Raw genomic sequence first — 21,513 nt, 5'->3', positions numbered from 1 at the left:
TATCTGTTCTTTTCCAAGTCAGCAGACAGTGGCTCCAAAGTATCCTGAAGGCCACCACGCCAGGCAAAAGCAGCCTGCAGATGTATAGCCCCCGGAGACTTTTATAAATAATTTTCTTCCCATCTTCTTGCCCCTCATCCTACTTCTTCACAGAGGATTCTCATTTCCAGTCTTCTTTTGAAATATCAGATCTAACAACACAGTCTCACATTTACATTCCAAACAAGAACCCAGGGCTTTGGGGGTAGCGGGCCCCTGCCTCTCTGGAACATCAGTTTACCATAGTCCCCTCTGATTCCTATTTCTCATGTTTATTTTGCTGCCTAGGTGTGTGTTGATTTTCAGTTTCAGGATTCCTGTTTCTCTTTTGCTGCTTTTCACTTGAAACCCATCTCTTGTTGAGCTCTATTGAAAGCAGAATAATCGCTAACAGTTTACTGTCTGAGGCAATTTTCTAATTGTCAACTCCTTTTAACATACTTTCTGAATATGTTAAGATAGGTAAGTTACTGTGCTAAGAGACTCCCAAAGCGAGACACCCCCAGCTTACTGTGAGACCACCACACAAAAAGAACTGTGGTTTCTTTTTTTTTAAAGATTTATTTATTATTATATATAAGTACAATGTAGCTGAATTCAGACACACCACAGAGGGCATCATATCTCATTATGGGTGGTTGTGAGCCACCATGTGGTTGCTGGGATTTGAACTCATGACCTTTGGAAGGGCAAGTCAGTGCTCTTACCCACTGAGCCATCTCGCCAGCCTTGAACTGTAGTTTCTTGATCTTGCCAACACTCCTCATGTTCCTAGACTCTGAGCATCTTGGGTACCTGGGAAAACCTGTGATATGGAGCAGCCTGTACTAAAGCATGCTACATGTCTCCAGGAAAGGCCACAAATGGTTTTGGAAAGCTGCCTGGGGAAAATAAGGCTTTGAGTGCCAACAGAACACCAAGATAGAAGTTATATGGCTGTTTCTCATTGTTCTCAGTGGGCCCATGCACTGAGACATATGTATGGTAACATCAGAAGTGCCCAGACCTATAAGGAGCTTCCTGTGCCCAAGGCCTTATTATCCAAAGCTAGGATAGCAGGCTTTATAGAGTTGAGGGCCGTAGATGAGAAGGAATGAGCAACTGCAGGTTAGGCAAACTCCACTTCCAGCTCCGGAGTAGTCTGAACTTTATGAAATAAAAAAATTAAACTATAATAAATATCCTTGGAAAAATAATATGTAATAAAGTTGATAGATGCTTGGGGGCTAGAGAGATGCTTAGTGGATAAGAGAATTTGCTGCTCTAAGACCAGAATTTGAGCTGGTCAGTGGTGGCACAAGCCTTTAATCCCAGCTCTTGGGAGGCAGAGGCAGGTTGATTTCTGAGTTCAAGGCCAACCTGGTCTACAGAGTGAGTTCCAGGACAGCCAGGACTACACAGAGAAACCCTGTCTTGAAACAAAACAAAAGACCAGGATTTGAGCCTGGTGGTGGTGGCACACAATTTTAATCTCAGAACTCAGGAGGCAGAGACAGGTGAACCTCTGTGAGTTCGAGGCCAGCCTGGTCTACAAGAACAGCCAGGGCTATTACACAGAGAAACCCTGTTTCAGAAACAAACAAACCAATAAACCAGAATTTGGTTCCCAACACCCACTTACAACTGCCTGTAATTCCAATTCCAAGAGATCTGATGCCCTCTTCTGGTATCCTTGGACTCTGCACACATTTGGTTACACATACAGACAAGCCCATGCACATGCACGCACACACACACAAACACACACAAATAAAAATATGTTTGAGCAGGGCAGTGGTGGCACATGCCTTTAATCCCAGCACTTGGGAGGCAGAGGCAGGCGGATTTCTGAGTTCGAGGCCAGACTGGTCTACAGAGTGAGTTCCAGGACAGCCAGAGCTATACAGAAAAACCCTGTCTCAAAAAAAAAAAAAAAAAAAAAAAACCTGTCTCAAAAAAAAAAAAAAGTTTGATAGATGCTAAAAATATTACATTATTTCTCTTGTGCACAGGCACACACACATGGTTCCGTGTGTGTGTGTGTGTGTGTGTGTGTGTGTGTGTATCAAAGCATTTGTAATAGGCTCTGTGATGGTTTAAATATGCTTGGCCCAGGGAGTGGCACTATTTGTACGTGTGGCCTAGTTGGAGTAGGTGTATTACTGTGGGCATGGATTTTTAAGACCCTCATCCTAGCTGCCTGGACGTCAGTCTTCTCCTAGTGGCCTTCAGATGAAGATGTAGAACTCTCAGCTCCTCTTGACTGGATGCTGTCATGCTCCCACCTTGATAATAATGGACTGTAGCGCTGAACCTGTAAGCCAGCCACAATTAAATGTTGTCCTTATAAGAGTCGCCTTGGCATGGTGGCGCATCCCTTTAATCCCAGCACTTGGGAGGCAGAAGCAGGCGGATTCCTGAGTTTGAGGCCAGCCTGGTCTACAGAGTGAGTTCCAGGACAGCCAGGGCTATACAGAGAAACCCTGTCTCAAAAAACCAAAAAAAAAAAAAAGAGAGAGAGAGAGTCGCCTTGGTCATAGTGTCTGTTCACAGCAGTAAAACACTTACTGAGCCAAGCTCAAACGGGAATAAATCAAATATATATCAACAATAAAATAAACAAATTACACTGTTATTATACAATGATATCAGCGACAAAGGACAAGCTGAATGAATGCAAAAATATAGATATTCTTAAAGACAATATTGAGCAAAAGATACTGCATACAAAAAAATAACATCTACTTTTGAATTTTAGTGTGTTTCTTTTGATAAATGCACTATGTATTTCTCTTAAATATATATCTAGGGTTTTCTGGTATATAGACTGTTGTAGCTTTATAAAGTGCTACTTAGCTCGTATGAAGAGCATTTTTCAAATTTTCCTTCACATATGTTTTGAATAAGGACGGGCTACAACAGACATTTTTGCATGAGATTTAAAGATTGGAAGAAAAATAGCAGCAATACAGAATTTGACATTTACAAGCTCCAAGGAAGAGATCTGTCACCCACACACTTTGTTGATCTGCTAACTTACCTCACTGACATAGATTAGCAGATATGCCTACAAGGACTCTGTGTTTTCCTGATTCTCCTTTGAGTCTCTGACTCCTGGGGCAGCTGACCCAGGGGGCCCGCTGCTTCTGCAGTTCATGTGCAGGAGGACCAAAAGCAGTAAGAGATGACACCGGGTTCACCTTGTTCAGGAGCTTCTACCCTTGGATTCCACTGTGTTCCACTTAATGTCCATCTTCCCTTTCCAACTCATAATCTTTGGACTTGAAACTCCAGCGTTAGATATAAAAACATTAACTTTCCTGGGGCCTGGGACCTGGTGCCATTTGGCCTATAATCCCTCTGCTACGTGAGAGGCTGAGGCACAAGGTTCAAAAGCTGAAGATCTCCCAGGGCTGCAGAGTGAGTTTAAGGGCAGACTAAGCAAATTAGTGGAACATTATCTGAAAAGTCTTAAAAAATGATTGAGTGTGGGAATATAGCTTGGGGGAGAATGCTTGCATAGTATGGTAAGGCCCTGTGGGAATATAGCTCAGGGGGAGAATGCTTGCAAAGTTTGGTAAGGCCCTGTGCTCATTTCCTAGTACATAAAAGAGGCAGAGAAGCCTTTCAGAGACTGTTTAACCATCTCCAAAAATTACCTGTATTTAAATCCCTATAAGAAACTTCCTATGATGGTTGGTCAGATGGCTCAGTGGTTACGAGCAATCTTACGAGGACCCAAGTTTGGTTCCTAGTACACACTTCAGGCAGCTCACAATAGCCTATAACTCCAACTCCAGAGGGATATGGCTTGCACAGCACCTGTATTCATTTACCTACACTCACACGCACACTCACACACACACCAGACATGGTGGTGCACAGAATCCCAGCACTTGAAAGACTAAAGGCAGGCAGATCTCTGTGAATTCAAGTCCAGCTTGTTCTACATAGTGAGTTGTAGAGTAACCAGGGCTAGATAGTGAAACCTGAAGCAGACAAGTGAGGGGAAGTTTTACTGAAGCAGACATGAGAGGGCACATGTTGCTTGGAAAGAGTATAAATGAAACCCCACAAACAGTGAAAGGATGTTCTTGCATTTCGACTCCGAGCAATGCTTCGATAGGTTTCACTGGGCACACAGTGCTGCACTGATCTTGCTTCTTCGATGGTCTTCACTGGTCTTCACTTCATAGAGAGAAACATGCCAAAGAACTTCTTGTGGTATTCCGGCTAATTCTTGTTGCTTCTGTTGACTCATGCAGATTTGGCAGAGCCTGTGGTTTCTGCTGGATCAAGCTGCTGCTACTGATTCTTGTTTGGTGTTTGCTATTAGAGTGGACTGCTGCTATCCTGACAATGAAGAGTGGAATTGCCCCCAAACAACTCCTTCTAAACAGGTCCACAACTCCCTTGTCTTATTAATTTTCTTTCTCCCCTACCTTCGGTGAGTGGGCTAGAAGGGAGGTTGAAGCATTTAAGAACCCTAAATAAAGTAGGTTTAGAGATCTCTCAGCCTAACAAAATATAGCCATCCATTTATAGGAACCCTTGAAACTGTTATCTGAAGGGTTTGCACTTACTGAAGCTCCAGCTAGCACTGGGAAAAAAGCAAGTTGCATCACATCTTCATCAATAGAAAAAAAATGGTAATTCATTTCTTGAAACAAGCAAAGTATGGCCACAGGTCACCAGTGTTTGTCTCAGTGATGAGTCAGCAATGCCTTTTACAGGACTATACATACACTCATTTATTTTGTTTGAGGCAGGGTCTCGCCCTGACTGGCATGGAGCCTGCTTTATAGACCAGGAATGCTTCAAATTTGTAGAGATATTTATGCCTCTATCTCCAGTATGCTAGGATTGCGGGCATATGTCACCACCCTCAGAATATGACACTCTTTAACCTAGCAACCCCAATTATAAAATTTACATCCAGATAACCCCTCATGCAATACTGTTATTAGGCATAAGCCTAATCATTGTTGCACTACTATTAATAGCAAAAATAGGAAATAAGTATAGAGCAGATTAAACAATAGAATTTTATGTGACTAAAAGAGAAGACATTTTTTATAGCAACATGGAAGAATCCTGTAACTCTCACGGTTCTCCAGAAAAGCAGAACCCTGAAGTCAGCACAAGAGCAGAACCAAAAGAAAGAGCCTAGGTGATTGCTTTGGTTTAGGGAGTTGGCTCACACAGTTATGGTGGCTGGTGCGTCCCATAGTCAGCATGGTGACTTGATAGTTAGAAGTACAGGAAGGAAAATGCTTCCTTCATTTCCAATGCAAATTCTGAGGCTTGGAAACTAAGAGAGGTAATGGGATAGCTCTGGTCCAAAGGCTGTTAGGCTCAGACTTAAGACTCAGCAAGAGCCAGTATTTCTGTTTGAATCTGAAGACAAGGGGAAGTGGGCCTGAGATTGCCAGTTCAAAAGCCATCAGGTTGTAAGAATTCTCTCATACCTAAGGGACAATTAATCTTTGTGTTCTCCTCAGTCCTTCAGCTGACTGGATGAGGCGGGCCTGCCCATAGAAGGTAGGGCAATCTGCTTTACCCCTCTACTAATATCCCAGAACACTCTCACAGAGCCCTGAGAACAACGCTGACTAAACAACTGGATGCCCTGTGGTCCATTTAAGTTGGTTCATAAAATAAATCACCTTATATCTACAAGAAGGTGAGAGCATAGAATGTGACACATGGCCCTGTGTGTAAAGAAGAAACATAAGACAACAACAAATGCGTCTTAGCACACAAAACCTGCTGTAATTCCCCCCTCAGTGCTAGGATTATGGGTGTGGTTGGTGCATGCCCTTGTCCCAGCACTCTGGAGGCTGAGACACAGTGTTTTGAGTTAAAGACTTGACTCTGTCTCAAAAAAATAAAAACATGCCGGGCGTGGTGGTGCACGCCTTTAATCCCAGCACTCGGGAGGCAGAGGCAGGTGGATTTCTGAGTTCGAGGCCAGCCTGGTCTACAAAGTGAGTGCCAGGACAGCCAGGGCTACACAGAGAAACCCTGTCTCGAAAAACCAAAAAAAAAATAATAATAAATAAATAAAAAATAAATAAATAAATAAAAACATTCTGGAAGGATGTCCAAGCAGACTTTTCATGTTCCGTTTTTATTTTAATTTTTTTTTTGTTTTGGTTGTATTGTGTTGTTTGTTTGTTTTGAGGTTTTGGTTTTTCAAGAGAGGGTCTCTCTGTGTAGCTTTGGCTGTCCTGGAACTCACTCTGTAGACGAAGATGGCTTCATCTGCCTGCCTCTATGTCCCATGTGCTGGGATTAAAGGCCTGCCCTTTACTTTTACTTTGTGTGTATGTGTGGTTTTTTTTTTTTTTTTTAAATCATTGTTGTGCTTAATCTATCCAAAACATTAAGTAACAACTCATAGCTGTTGCTTACATGATTTCTCTCTTTCAGGGTTGTCAGCCTGTTTGCACTCCTCTTTAAACATCTGGGGAACTATGGAATGAATAAGCCAAAGAAAATCAGAACTCATGAATTCAGAGATAACTTGTGGGAATCACTTCTCCCTTCTGCTGTGTGGGTCCCAGGGGTTGACCAAGTCATTTGGCTTGGTGGCAGGTGCCTTTACCTGATGAGCCATTTCACCAGCCCAATTATTTTAAGTTGTTGTTAGATTTTTGTTGGGTCCCCAGTTAACAGGACTGTTTGGGAAGGATTGGAAGGCATGGCTTTGCTAGAGTGGGTGTGCCCTTATTGGAGGAGGTGTGTCTTTGGGGGTCAGTCATTACCAAACTCAGTCTTGCTCTCTCTTCCTGTAACTTGCAGATTATGTGAGCTCTCAGCTACTGCTCCAGCACCCTGCCTTCCTGCCACCAAGATCCCTGCCATGATGGTCATGGACTCACCCTCTGGAACTGTAAGGAAACACCCAGTTAAATGTTTTCCCTTGAAAGTTGCCTTGGTCGTCGTGTCTCCTTACAGCAATGGAGAGAATCCTTAACCCACAACAATTTTCTTTTTTTGAGACAAGGTCTCATGTATGTCAGGTCTCATGATCTTACATTACCACAAAAGGAAAAATAGTTCCAACAATTCCTCTTGCTGTTGATGCCAGTATATGACCCCTCCCCAAATTCGGACTGGATCCAGTGACATGCTTCTAGTAAGCAGAGTACAGCAAATGTGTTGGGATATCACTTAAATGATTACGTTAGATAAGATGGTGTTGTGCCAGGAAGCATTGTTGAACCCTAAAAGACCACCAAGGAGCCAACTCAGAGGTCATCCCATTAGGGTAACATTCTTCCATCTGAGATGCAATCCCTTTTAATACAAACTCAGGTTTGGGCTTACTCACCGCCGACCCACAGGAGAATTTGGTAAAGCAGCCCCAAACCCTCATCAGGATAAGGTATTATAGAAAATGGGGCATTCATCCTGGCAAGCATCTAACTGGATGACTATTGTAAGCCAACAGGTGGGTGCTCTGAAGCAAGACCATACTCAATCACAAACAGTCTGAAAGTACATCTGAAACAATCAGACTAATCTTTGATTAACTGCTGCTAGGAAGTAGCTAGGGAGTAACTCTGGCCAAGAACAAGCCGTGGGGTCCTTCCTGGAACTTGGGTTCAGCCCCAGGTCAAGTTCTCAGGCTTTTTTTTTTTTTTTTTTTTGATGGAGACTGTTTCCAAGATGGAGTAGGTTTGGCGTCTCATCTGTAATTTCGTTTTTGCTACATATTCATATAAAATATTTAATGTTATTATTTTAATTATGTGTATATCAACATATGTGCAGGTCCTCTCAGAAACCAGAGGTAGCAGATCCCCTGGAACTGGAGTTACAAGCAGTTATGGATTGCCCATTGTGTGTGCTGGGAATTGAATTCTAGTCCTTACAAGAGCAGTACACACTCTTACCCACTGAGCTTTATCTCCAGCCCTTTAATCTTTTTAATTACTTAATTGAGACGGTCTCAGTATATAGCCCTGGAGAGCCAACCTGGAACTTGCCGTGTAGACCAAACTGGCCTCACAGAAATAGAACTGCCTCTGCTTCCCGAGTGCTGGGATTAAAGGCGTGCAGTGCCACAACTGCTTTGCTAGCCCATTTTGTACGTTCTCACTTAACAGAGCCTAGTAAAAATGAGCTACTATGGGGCCAGCAAGATGGCCCAGTGGAAAAGGCATTTGCCACAACCTGAGTTGTGATGTGTGTAGATAAGGGAATTCTTGTCAAAGTCAGTTTTCTCCTTCACTGTAGGCTTATTATTGTGCTTTGCGTAAATATCATCCTTGTATTATTCAAATGCAGACAGGCATTGTAATGCTTATTCTAAGAAGTTCCTGTCTCAATGTTGTGTAAACATTGCTCCCCATTTATTCTCTGATTTGTCAATAAAAGCTGGTCAGCCAATGGCTGAGAAGAAAGAGACTAGGGCGGGACTTTCAATCCCAGATGGGAAGGGGGAGGGTTGTTGGAGGTGGGACTGGGGAATTCACCGGGAAGAAAGGGTTGAGGAGAAAGCCAGATCGATACAAAAATGCAAGTATCTAGATTTTGGCTGGGAGGCAGCTAGAGTAGCTGAGAGGATTAAAATAGATTAATAGCTACGCAGCTATTGTGCCATCAAGCTTGATTAACTAAATCTTATAGTCTCTGTGTCATTTATTTGGGAGCAAGTTGGGCTAAAGAAAAAATTATCACGTTTAAAATTGCACTAACACTTCACTATGTGGTCTCTCTCTCTCTCTCTCTCTCTCTCACACACACACACCCACACACACAAACTGTGGCATGCATATGCACACATACATAAATTTAAAATACAAATTAAAAAATTAAAGTTAGCTACTGTATCTGGACTTAGGCTGTTTCGGGGCTTCTTCTTTCTTCCACCCTTTCAACCCCTACCAGTAGTAAGGAGAGGCAAAGGCGGTGATGTCATCCTTAGACTCCTTTCTGTCGATGAGGCATCGAGTTCCTTGGGGCGAGTTTGATCTTTGCCATGAAGATATCTAATTTCTTCTTTCTCCTGTGCGCACGCACTATCTAACAAACCGTGACCAACAGCAAGCAACAGAAAGCAAGCAACAGTCCACAGGGCCTCTCAGGGCCCTAGCATTTATAGACCCTCTGAAAAGTCTCCAGAATTCCAAATGTCACCCAATCCCAGAAACGATCAGCAGCTGGCAAAACCATGCCCCTGCTAAAGCAAGAAGCAAACCATAGCTTCTGTGGATAGTCTGAAGCACCCCATACTTACAATATTTTTGTGTTTCTTAAAGAATCCAAAATGCCAAAACTGTCACTACAAGCTACTTCCCTGGAAGTGGCCATATGTTGAAGAATTCAGAGCAGGCAAAAGCCAGCAATCATCAAAACATGAAAGCCCTGCAACCCACGAGGGACTGGCTTGTTAACAACAGAGTGTGCCTCTTTCCCCAGTTGTCGTGGTTCTAGTTGAGACATTGTTCTTAACCTTGTAAACATCCTGGATCCGGGAAGTCTATGTTCCAACTGAACTATGCTCAAGATTTGACCCTCAAAAAACACAAAAACGAAAAAACAAAATCCATCATGTGTTGCTTTAAGCCTTTACATTGATTGTAATTTGTTACACAGTAATAGATAACCAAATACACGTTCCTTTTAATTTTTTTTTAAGATTTTAGAGTTATTTTAAGCTCATATATCTCTCTGTGTACCACATGCAGTCCTGGAGTTTATGGAGGTAGAGGAGGGTGTTGGAGACCCTGGAATTGGAATGATCAACAGTTGCAAGCTGCCATGTGGGTGCTGGGCATGGAACCTGTGTCCTCTGGAAGAACAGCAAATGCTCTTAATTGCTAAGCCATCTCTCCAGCCCATCGCTTCAGTTCTGTATGATTGTTGCAGTGTGTCTTCCAGAACTCAGGGCACAGGAGTCTCCTCCCATGTAATATGCCGATGAATGGAGTTGCCAGGTCTTGGGATTTACAAATGTTCAGCATTACTGTCAGTCAGCAGCAAATCATTACAGTGAGGGTTATACCATGGTCAGATGTCTTGGTCAGGGTGTCAAGTGACATGTAGCCAACCATCCATAAATTGAGACCAGTGTGTGGACAGGGTTGAGAGTCATACAGAAAGCTAATTTAAGAGAGTCCAGGGGCTGGTGAGATGGCTCAGTGGGTAAGAACACCCGACTGCTCTTCTGAAGGTCCAGAGTTCAAATCCCAGCAACCACATGGTGGCTCACAACCATCCGTAACGAGATCTGGCGCCCTCTTCTGGAGTGTCTGAAGACAGCTACAGTGTACTTACATATAATAAATAAATAAATCTTTAAAAAAAAAAAAAAAAAAAGAGAGAGTCCATGGGCAGCTGGGTGTGGTGGAGCACGCCTTTAATCCCAGCACTTGGGAGGCAGAGGCAGGTGGATTTCTGAACTCGAAGCCAGCCTGGTCTACAGAATGAGTTCCAGGACAGCCAGGGCTATACAGAGAAACCCTGTCTCGAAAAACCAAAAAAAAAAAAAAAAAAAAAAAAAAAGAGTCCATGGGCAAGGTTGAGGACATGAGTGGCCACAATTGGTGAAAATAGTAGCTTGGGTTTGAACAAGATTAGAGGACACTGCGGGGGGTGGGGACGAACGGACAAGGAGGGGGTCACCCAATGCTACAAGCAGGCTGTCACACGTCACAAAATCTTCCCACTGGCATTATCATCAATGTAATAATAGGTCCACAGGGTCTAAAAGAGGACAGCTGGGCGAAAGGGATAAAGGACAAGCCAGGAACTCACTGCCTTTGGGGATCCATACAGGCAGAAAGAGAAGGCAGGCACAGGAAATAACGCACAACAGCACCTTTAATGGAGACAACTCTGCCCTATCTTCCCAGGCTCTCCTAAGAATGCTCCTTGAGAGGAGAGCGATTGCACAGCTGGATGCCTCCCTTACTCCCGCCTACTTCAACACCTTATCCCTTCCTCTCCAGCTGCTGTGATTTCCAGCCCTAAAACTGGTCCCCGGTCAGCACACAGGATGGGCAAGAGAATTCCTCAGCTTCCAGGGATAATTTCTCGAGTGTCCGAGGCCTTGGTGATTTAGCAAGGATAGAGATGAAGCTATCTTCTATGCTGAGAAAGGAACCGGTTCTAGAGGAGTGGAACGAGACAGAGGACCGCCTCTCCAGGCCCAAAGTGGTTTGGGAGATCATGCGGTGTGTTCGTACAGGTTTTCTGGGCTGTGGAAAGTGATCCCTTTTCCTGGCCCAGATGGAGTGTAAGGAGGACGATCAGTCCCCGGCCTCGGCGTTGAGCAACCCCACGTTCGCTCGAACCCTCCGCAGCCGAGCGCCGTAGCTGCAGGAGGCACTAGTGTGCAGCTCGCTCCGCCCTCCCAACCCTGCGTCGGCAGGTGAGTGGGTGGGTCGCGGCGTTTGGGCTCCGGCGGGTTCTGGGAAGCCCCGCGCAGCCCTGGCACCGCTCACCGCTGCTTGCGCTCGGCCTGCTGGAGCCGCCGGGAGAGATCATCGATGCGCACGTTCTTAAGTTGGAGCAGATGTTCCAGACGCTTCACCTTCATCTGAAGGACCTGGGTGGCGACGCAGAGACATCAAGCCTGAAGACCTGTTGCCTTGCCAGTGTTTTGCCCCTGCAGGCTTCAAGCTGCCCCTTAGGCATCAGTGTCCCCTTCTCACCTACCTGTACTGTCTCTTGAGAGGCCAACAGCTCCTGCTCCTTTTCAGCGATCTGGAGGACGAAGCTCGGATCACCCTGCAGCGCCTGATTATACCCAGGGGGTCGGGAAGCCAACGGACGGCCCTCTCTGCAGTGGGGAGCAGCTTAGCAGAGGCCTGGACGTCCCACCTTTCCCTTCTACCCGTGGCCAGGCTTTTCCTCTTCGCCTTCTCCCCACTGCAGCCCCCAACCCTCAAGGCACTGCCACCTAGTCTGTGTGGGGAAGTTACCAAGCCTGATGAGGTCGAACTCTCAGCTTTACCTGAGCTGCTCTCCCAAGGCTGGGGCACCCTCTCCTCGAACCTTCTGGGGCAAACCTAAGACAAAGCAAGTGGAGAAGTGACCTTGCTGGAGTCCTAGAATGACCCTAAATTGATTAAAGGGACGTGAGGAAAGCTGTTTCTGAGATAAGAGAAGCATCGTCTTACCCATATCCATGTAGCCACTGCTATCCTGAGGAGCCAGCTCCTGAAAGAACAGATGTGGTCTCCTGTGAGCCTGGGTTCACCTATCTCCAAGAAGCCCTGTTCCCTTTCCACAACCCCATAGGCCAGGTTCTTTTAGACAGACACCTTGTCTTTCTATTTATCACCACAGCAGGGCTCTCCATGTCTGGGGAGCACCCCTGCCCAATACCCTACCCCACCGCAGCGTCCCAACCACCAAGCTCAACAGCCCCACCTGTAAGGAGCCAACACCCAGCTTCTGGCGCCTCTGCCGCTCCTCCAGGCGCTGCCTCAGTGGAATGAGCACTAGCTCCACTACCCCCGGAGAACACTGCGCAATCTTCCGCATCACATCGTCGGGGACCGAGAAGTTCAGCTTGTTCAGCACCTTTCTAGGGGGTGAATATGAGATAGGCGGATTGGGTACCAGGAAAATGCAAAAGAAGTGGACATCGTACCAGAGGAAGGGCGGACATCTGAAGCCCTCTCTGCTTGAGTGTTCCAAGTTCTTTGTTTCTATCCAGATAAAATAATTCCTTGATTTTGTTTCTAAATGGATTCTTCTGTTTCCCCTGCCCCACCCCCAGCAGTCCCAGCCTGCCTGTCAAGATCATAGGAGGTGTTGTCATAGTCGTTGTTTAGCATTTTGTATTGCTAGGAACCAACCCAGGGATGTGTGTGTGTGTGTGTGTGTGTGTGTGTGTGTGCAAGCATTCTACTACCAAGCCATATCCCCAGCCAAAGCTACTTCTGCACCCAGGGATTCTACTACCTGTTCAGGTGACCCCAGTTGCTGAGCTTCTGCTGGAGAGAGTTGGCAGGGACATAATTGTGCATCTCCACCATCTTGGGGAAGTAAAACTTGATAAGCTCTGCAACCAGGACTGAGGGGAAAGGGTTGGGGGCAGATACGAAAGGCAGGAGCATAGGATCAAGGGAAAAGGGGTAGAGATACAGAAAGGGGAAGGTTCACAGAAAGGAGACAAAGAAAGCCAGATCAGTGATCTGTTCAAGATCCCTCCATTTCTCAGCATATTCCTCAACCTCAGATCACAGGAAAACTCAGTCTCCAAGAGGGCCCTATAGGTGTCTGCAGCCTTATCCTAGGAATTCACATGAACACACACACATGCACACGCACACACACGTCTCAGAAGAATCACAGATTAACACAAGCAGAAAGGGAGGTATAGCTTAATTGGCAGCATGCTCAAATAGCATGTACAAAGCACTGCACTCAACCCCCCAGAGCCATTTAAGCAGCATGGTAGCTCATGCTGCAAGCCCATCATCACACAGGATGCAGGAAAATAGTGAGTTCTGGGCTACACAGAAACTGTGTGTCTCGAAAATGTCCATCTATAGATGCATGTAGGGCAGAATGTATAGATGCACACAGCAAATAAATGCTAAGTATGCATGAGAACACACATAGAACACACACATACAAGTCACATATACACATAGCCTCTTCAATTATACACATAGAAATGAAGGACATTCTGCTACAGAACTATGCATTTCTTAAATACAGGAGCCTTTCCTGAAAAACAAACACACAACCCAAAAAAAAAAAATCATATACATGCAGGACAGAACATGTCAATACAAAAGAACACAGGCTAGGGATTTAGCCCTGTTGGTAGCAAGATTGCTTAGCGTTCACAATGCCCTGGGTTTGACTCCCTTGCACCACACTAAAAACAAACAACAGGAGTAGTGGCACGGTGCCTATAATCTCAGAATTTGAGAGGCAAATGTAGGAATGCAGTAGAGGTGGGGAGTCAGGAGTTCAAGACTATCTCACAAAACAACAAAAATTACAAGACAGACTGCAGAACACAGCAATGTGAGCAAACACAGGTTCACAGACACACAGCTTAGTTCTTAAAGCCCCCGAAGGAAGACACACCGATACACTCCATGCATACAAGATAGAATGGACATACATTCTTCACACATGAATAGAAGAAAATGCAACTGCACGCTTCCACAGTCAAAGTCCCAAAATACGGATCCCACGCCGCCCCACTCTAGATACACACATAACAACAACAATAGCATATGCGCAAGTCCATTAAACATACATAAAGACAGTATTTTAAAACACACAACAATGCACACCTCCGTCACTGAAGTCCCGGGAGAGGTTTCTCTTGGGTCTGGACAGAGGGATATTGTCTACCCAGAGGTACAGCTGGTGCAGAGCCTCCTCATCCACGCTGCTTTCCATTGGATCCAGAGCAAGGCCTCAACGTTCCCGACAGAGCCCAGCGCCAGCCCCAGGACCCTTCAAATGCCTCCTCTCGCAACTGCGAGCGTTCAGATATACGTTTGGGTCCCTATTCGGCACAGACTCAAATCCTTCTGGGAGCAGCCATATTGTTTTCCGAAACCATAGCAACCGTCGCTACAGTGCCTGGAAACAGAGACTTCTGGGAGTTGTAGTTTTTCCATGTTACCTTCCCCTGGGCCCAGGCTTTGAAAGGACAGTTAGCTGTTCTTAAATCTTCCTTTCTCTCCAAGAAGGCATCTCCTATCTGCCAACACCACCTGCTGAACAATCACTGACCCATTCTGGGATTTACGAAAATGTACTATGTCCCCAAACCCCTTTCCCTTTGTGTCATTTATCAGCTCTAAAGGAAGCAGCATAACAGCATCACCACACAAGTCACCAATGGGGTGGGAGGTTGGGGTGGACAGCGCAGAGCTCTGCTAATATGATACATGTCAAGATTGTGTGTAAGTTGTTTATTTGGAAATTATTGTTTTCTTATAGGTATGGGTGTTTTACCTGTTTTTATATGTGTGTACTATGTGTGTGCTGGGTACACAGGTGTTGGATCCCCCTGGAAATGGTTTTAGAGATGGTTGTGAGCCACCATGTTGGTGCTAAGACCCAAATCTGGATCTTCTGGAAGCACAGGAACTCTTAACTACTAACCCATCTCTCCTGCCTCTGAAAGACTGTTTAATAGTGCTTCTCGATAGCTCCCTCCCCTGAAACTCTGCAGGTCATTGCCATTCCTTCATGCCAGCAATGTGCTCAACTGGAGCCTTTAATATGTAACCCAGACTCCCAGAGAGAGCAGATTAAAGCCAGTTTCTTAGGGACGGTTATTTAGTTCCTTAACCCTATTTCCTTTGTAAAATGGAAACAGTTTTCATCTTGTCCCAAAGATGTACTTGGAAAGTAATTTACAAGTAGGAAAGAAAAAAGTGTAAGTATCTTGCACTTGTATGGGTTTGGGGGGGACTGCACGTCGGCTGTACACTGAAGACAAGAGCTTCTACAGACAGGGCCATGGCCCTTGCTTCCCTCTAAAGGCTGGTCTGAACTGGAAATTGATTTCTGCAGCCAGGAGGGCTAGGAACACAGGTCCCTCCTTAGGGAAGAAACACACTACTAAAGGGGTACTTCTAGAGCCTGCCTAAGGAAGGAGAAAGTTTGCTTCCAATAGGCTAATGGATGTGGCACTGGGCAGATTACTGAACCCTTTTGCCTGTTTGTCATGGCTTTTGTTACTTCATAAGGGCACCTGAGTGTTTGACACCTAGCACACAAAAGGGGCCGTATTAGCAACAGCTTGTGTTAAGTCATAAGAGTCCAGTAGAAGAGATTCTTGTTGTCAGGAGACAGACCAAAGTGATTTGACTTGGAACTTGGGACAAAGGTCCTGGATTAGCCAGGGGCATCTAGAGAAAAGGCCACTGCTCCCTCCTACTTACTCCAGAGCAAGCCCACAGGGTAGACTAGACTTTCTGGTCCTCTCCTCCAGGCTTCCAACTAGAGGAAGGGGTGATGTCATATGGAATTTCAACCCCTTTACTTGACTTTGTGGACTTTGTTTCAAAACTTTCAAGGGGGAGTGTGGCTCAGCAGTGAAACTCTTACCAGGACTGCTATAGGCCCTGGTTCCTCCCTACCTTAATACAAATTAAAAACAAAATTTGCATTAAAAAATACAAAACAAATTTCCAAGGGAGGTAATTCCTTAGTGTCAGAAATACAAGACTCAACCTTTCTGGCCCCCACCTAAGGCAAACAAGGCACAAAGGGTGACTTAGATAATCCCCCACCCCTTTACATTCCAGGGTAGGGAGAACTTGGTGGCTGGGCTATGTTGGGTTTGGGGATTTACCAGGGGAAATATGCCAGCCGTAGTCAAGGTGGTAAAACCGGTTTGGTACTACCCTGATCAGGCTTTTCCTTGGCTGGAACCTGAAGGCCTCAGAAAGGAAGAGCCTTGAGGGGAGGGGTTGGGCACTGAAAGAAGGGCATGCTGCCTTCACCTTTGGACTGGAGTGGGGGGGAGTGGCCTTGCACAGTGAGCTACCAATTCATGGGGCTGCAATTTGTTTCCCAGTAACTTTGCCTTCTGTTACTGTGCTGTGGCTAACAGACTTGAAAATGTCCATCAAAGGCCGGAAGAACTCCCTCGTAGGGTAAGATAAGGGTGCCTTGTATGCGCCTCCAGCTCCAACCTGGCTCACAGCCATCCCATAGTTGTTCTCGTTCCTGCTGACTTTCACTAGCTTTGGTGGGCTGGGTCATCAGGTGCATATGGGCTGATCTGCTGGCTCCCTATCTCCTACCCCACCCGGAGCTTCTCACTAACAAAGTTTAAGGCTAAGGTTCCTCAAGTCTATCAAAATGATGTAACACCCTCCTTCCCCAGAATTCTGTAACATTTACATGTGGGTACCACTGCCTGCCACTCACCCCAGTCATGTCCATCTGCTCAAACCTTGCTTCCATGTCCCGCTAACGGCAAGAACCAAGGGGAATCGGGAAAGGATGTGTCCCCCAAGATAGACGCAAGCCCAGACCATGAAGGATGCATCCTTGGCTGTTAAAACATTCACTCCCACAAAAGGGGAGCGGACAGATTTATTGAATTCAAGCTGGGAAAGGAGCACCTGGGTGGCTGGACTCTGGGCCCAGCCCCAGGCCCCTCTGCCCAGGATGGGGGTCTGCAGAGGATGAGGCAGAGGCCTGTAGCTACCCAGATTGGAGGTGCCTGCTGTCACGCCCCTGGAGGGCCTCCTGGAAACCTCCAATCTGGAAAGAAAACCAAGTGCCAGAGAAAGGGATCTGGGGAGGTGGAAAGCAGGCAGAGGCAGGCTCGGGAGCCTGCCCTCAGTTACACTGTGCTTCTTTTAGACAGCCTAGAGATGCAGGAGGGGGGCTGCTAGTTTTGTGGGGGCCTAGGCTAGACCTTCCTCAGGAGCCCTTTCCAGAATGGCTTTGGGATCCCCCCACCAAAGACCTGGTTGGGTGGCAGGGGGAGAGGCACTCTCTGGCCAAGAGCTTCCAGGACCCAACCCTGGCTGCTGCTGTGATCTAGCCCACTGATGGCATGGTGTGGTAGCACCGGACAGCTCCCCACCCATCCAGTGCCCTGAGCCCAGGGACTAATGGGGAGGAAAGAGGATTCTGAGAAAGAGCAACAGCAGTGAGGGGGACCTCAGCCCCTGGGCCTGTCTCAGAGCCTGGAGCCTGGAACCTGGCGAAGCGTTGCTGAAAGCCCTGGGCTTCTCCAGCCATCTCCAGCAGCTGCCCAGAGTTCTCTGCCTTGGGCAGGAGCAGCCCATCTGGGCTGGGGTACAGCTATGTCCAGCAGCTCAGCTTTGATATCCAAGACCTCGAACTCCCGCCTGCCTGGCATGGTTCTTCCTAGTCACGTGGACCAGATCATGTTCCAAATGAAGGATGTGACTCTGCACTCGGTCATCGATGGGAAAGGAGGTCAGGTACCTCTTGACCATGGCAAAGTAAGCCATGGCCTCTCCAAAGCTGGGCACAGGGACCTCATCACCATCCTCCTCATCATCCTCATCTTCATCCTCCTCATCTTCATCCTCCTCATCCTCCTCTTCATCACTGTCCGAGTCAGAGTCCTCTCCTCCTTCCAGGAAATGGAGGGTGGGGCACTGGGCCTCTTCCTGGACACTATAACCCCCAAAACAACCACTGGCTTCCATTACTCCCTGGGCCCAGTCTTCAGCCTCTAAACCCTCAGAGGAACTTTCTTCTTCTTCCTCTTCATCACTATCATCAACCTCGCCCTCCTCTTCTACCTCTTCCTCTCCTACCTCCTCCCCTTCCCCTCCTTCTTCCTCCTCCCCTTCTTCCTCTTCCTCCTCCTCTTCCCCTTCACCCTCCTCCTCTTCCTCCTCCTCCTCTTCTTCCTCCTCCTCTTCCTCCTCTTCCTCTCCCTCACTCTTGAAGGAAGTGGTGATAGTGGCATTAAGGCCACCTCCAAAACCGGCCTCACGAAAACAAGTTGCTATGTCCGAGGGCTCCACTGCCTGCCAGGCTGCAGCCACAAAGTGCAGGGCCTCCACTAGGCCCAGTTGCAAGCCTGAGGGATCCTGGCCCTCGAGTGCTGCCATGGCCTTGAGCAACATCGCCTGGCGGTAGTGGCCCTTCACCTGTTGGACCACTCCTCGCTCCAAAGGATGCACGGTGCCAGGAGGGAAGAAGGCCAGCTGCACGTGCCGCAGGCCCGAGGTGTCCAAGGACTGGGCAGCCAGACGGCCAGCCAACAGAAGGACCCGACGAGATTCTGCTGCCATTCGAGTGTCCAGAGCTTTCAAGTACTTAGCCAGAGCCTGGGTGGTGACTCCACCCTTCGAGTTGGCAGTGTAGTCGCAGGGCAGACCACCTTGGCCTGCACGGGGCTTGGCAGACTTGCCTGCGACCAGTGGGGGAAGCTTCTCGCTGCCATCGGCGTTGGCGCACAGCAAAACGCTAAGGCGCTGGGTGGCCTGGCGCGCCGGTCCATCACCTCCCCAGGGCCCTGAGGCCTGGTCCGACAGAAAGTCGTACCACAGGCTGGTCTCGGTGGCGCTGAACACGTCCTGCGAGGCGTAGCCCTCAGCTACCGACGGCGGCTGCTCCTCTCTCATGCGCCAGCCGGGTGTGCTCCCACCGCTGCCCTCGGAGGGCACGGTGGCTGGGCCAGCAGGTGCCGCTGGGGCCCGAGGGGCAGAGCTTCGCGCCCGAGAACGGGTCACGCCGCTGCAGGCCACTACACCGTGGCGCCTGCGGAAGCGATCCAGCCAGCCGTTGGAAGCAGTGAAGTCGTCCATGCCCAGCTCCTCCGCTATCCGCAGCGCCTTCTCTTTCAGGATGATGCCCTTGACCGGCAGCCCGGCGGCGCGGATCTGCTGGAACCAAGCGATGAGAAGCCCCTCCAGCTTGTCGTACGGGGACAGCTTGTTGGTCTTGCGGCAGGTGGAGGCCACTCCGTACTTGCGCTCCGATGCCAGGATGGCGCGCTTGTTCTTCAAGATGGTGCTCAGCGTGGACGGCGGGATGTTGAAGCGCCGCGCGATCTCGCCCTTGCGTAGGTCCGGGTTCTCCTCCACCTCCTGGATGATCCGCGACTTCTCCCGGAAGGTCAGCTGCCGCCGCTTGGGGCCCATCCCGGCGCGCCCTCCGCCCCGGGGCCCGGCACCGCCGTCGCCGCCCCGGGGCGGGGGGCCCGGGCCCGGCACCGCCGTCGCCGCCCCGGGGCGGGGGGCCCGGGCCCGCGGCGGGGGGCACCTGGTGGCCTCTCCGCGCGCCCCGCCCGAGACAAAGCGGCTCGCGGGGCGGCGGCGGGCGGTGGCGAGCGGCGCGGGAGGCGCGGGCGGCAGGACGTGCCCAGCGGGGAGCGCGGCGCGGCGCGGGGCGGAGCGCGCGCGGGATCTCGCGGGAAGCGCGGGGACGGTGGGCGCCGCCTCCCCGACCCCGCGCCGCTGCCCGGACCCGCCGCCGGGGGCGCTGAGGCCTGGACTGTGCGCCTCGGCCACGCGCGGGAAAGGTCATCCGCAGAGACAAAACGCACTTAGGCACCTGAACAGATGCGCAGGGATCTTTTGGTGCTCTCCGGTCTTCTCGTTCCTCCAGAGGCGGCTAGCTGGCATCAGGCTGCTTAGACTGCGTTTTAATTGGCTGGCGTCAAGCGATTAGGAGTTTTTTTTTGCTATGTGTAAATGCAATTGTCTGTATGCTTCTTTTTAAATAATTGTCTTTATGCATGTGAATGTCTGCCTGTGTGTAGGCGCTCCTGCATGCAGATGCCCAAGCGGACCAGAAGAGGGCTTCATACAGGAGAAGTGGGATTGCAGGTTATTATGAATTGCAACGTGGGTGCTGGGATCCAAACCTCTTGAGAGCAGCCTGTGCACTTTAAGTGCTGCGCCTTTTTCTCAGACACCTAACATGAACTTTAATGGTGTATACTGTTCCAAATGTGAAAAAGCCAATCTATGGTTACGCACTTATGTTATTGTAAAGACAACATAGCATTTAAATCCATTTGATGGTGTTGATGACATTTTAAAAATTCTAGCAATTTTTGTGATGGCGCATGCCTTAAATTCCAGCATGAGGGAAACAGAGGTAGGTGGAGGTCGAGCCCAGCCTGGTCTCCAGGGCTGTTTGTTATGCAGAATAACACTTTCTTGAAAAACAAAAATAAACAAGATCTAGTAATTCAAATCCATAAACACTATTAACATCTGGGTGTTATTGCCCCCCCCATGCAAGTAGCCATATCTAAAACTACAAAAATGTGTATGTATGTAAACATCTGTACAAATAAATCTTAAAACCTCCTCCTGCAGGACCAAGCACATGAAAGTGATGAACCCTTAAGGCAGTGTGCACATTGCAGTGTTTTGCTTGCCTGTTTTTGTTTTGTTGTTTGAGCAGAGTCTCATTATATAGCCTTGACTGACCTGGAACTCTGTATTGACATGTTATGGTCTGAAACTCATGAACATTCAACTGCTTTTGCCTCCCCAGTGTTGGGACTAAAACATGTACCACCACACCAGACAACCTAAGAAACACATGAGAGAGAGAGAGAGAGAGAGAGAGAGAGAGAGAGAGAGAGAGAGCTCTACAAAAACAAAGCTCAAAACAAACAAGCAAAAGACCCGTACGTAAAACAAACAAACAAACAAATGCCCAAAAAAGTCTACAAAAATACCTTTGAGTTCATTTTGTGTTGACCAACTACATCTGGGCGTGGATCTGCCCTTGAGTGTGGTTGATATACTCTGACATTTTATGGGGAAAAAAAACTGATTGTCCCTTTGCCAGTGGGTATCAGTTGCAGAGAGCATCTTGGTTTGGGATGGGACACTTTGTCCACTTCCCCTTTCAGTGCTGGGACCTGGTCTGTCTTGAACCTGTGCAGGCCCTGTGTATCAGTCCTGTTGTGTGTGGAAGTCACTATTTCTGTGGAAATATCTCTCACCTCTGGCTCTTTTTTTTTTTTTAAAGATTTATTTATTTTATGTATATGAGTTCTATAGCTGTCTTCAGACACACCAGAAGAGGGCA

The 21,513-nt window shown here is 47.9% G+C and overlaps 2 protein-coding genes across 3 annotated transcripts; both read right to left on the bottom strand.

Moving 5' to 3' along the window:
* Nucleotides 1-10,833: 10,833 nt before the first annotated feature.
* Nucleotides 10,834-16,787, bottom strand: Spef1 (sperm flagellar and cilia associated 1). Of its 2 annotated transcripts, none has more exons than XM_021155421.3 (7): nucleotides 14,295-16,787; nucleotides 12,943-13,054; nucleotides 12,406-12,562; nucleotides 12,153-12,192; nucleotides 11,987-12,041; nucleotides 11,689-11,812; nucleotides 10,834-11,578 (listed from the first exon to the last, which is right to left on the bottom strand). In XM_021155421.3, exons 1-7 carry the CDS (start codon nucleotides 14,401-14,403, stop codon nucleotides 11,471-11,473), a joined length of 705 nt encoding a protein of 234 aa, XP_021011080.1. In that variant the 5' UTR covers nucleotides 14,404-16,787; the 3' UTR covers nucleotides 10,834-11,470. The 2 variants fall into 2 exon arrangements, with proteins under 2 accessions (XP_021011080.1, XP_085690205.1); XM_085834079.1 differs by having other exon boundaries at nucleotides 12,943-13,042.
* A 232-nt stretch (nucleotides 16,788-17,019) lies between these two features.
* Nucleotides 17,020-19,853, bottom strand: Cenpb (centromere protein B). The gene has a single exon (XM_021152974.3). It carries the CDS (start codon nucleotides 19,602-19,604, stop codon nucleotides 17,799-17,801), a length of 1,806 nt encoding a protein of 601 aa, XP_021008633.1. The 5' UTR covers nucleotides 19,605-19,853; the 3' UTR covers nucleotides 17,020-17,798.
* Between the last annotated feature and the right edge of the window lie 1,660 nt (nucleotides 19,854-21,513).

Source organism: Mus caroli, unplaced genomic scaffold (assembly GCF_978045245.1).
Source record: "Mus caroli unplaced genomic scaffold, Mus_caroli_1 scaffold_2, whole genome shotgun sequence".
NCBI lineage: Eukaryota > Metazoa > Chordata > Mammalia > Rodentia > Muridae > Mus > Mus caroli.
This window is presented reverse-complemented; position numbering and strand designations above follow the sequence as displayed.

What these genes read in the sequence shown, in the direction of transcription:
- Spef1 (XM_021155421.3), bottom strand. Translation starts at nt 14,403, where the DNA reads ATGGAAAGCAGCGTGGATGAGGAGGCTCTGCACCAGCTGTACCTCTGG. An exon ending in CCGGGACTTCAGTGACGGAG is followed by an intron (nt 13,055 to 14,294) that starts GTGTGCATTGTT and finishes CTTTCCCCTCAG; the next exon opens with TCCTGGTTGCAGAGCTTATC. An exon ending in GCCTTGGGAGAGCAGCTCAG is followed by an intron (nt 11,813 to 11,986) that starts GTAAAGCTGAGA and finishes TCCCCACTGCAG; the next exon opens with AGAGGGCCGTCCGTTGGCTT.
- Cenpb (XM_021152974.3), bottom strand. Translation starts at nt 19,604, where the DNA reads ATGGGCCCCAAGCGGCGGCAGCTGACCTTCCGGGAGAAGTCGCGGATC.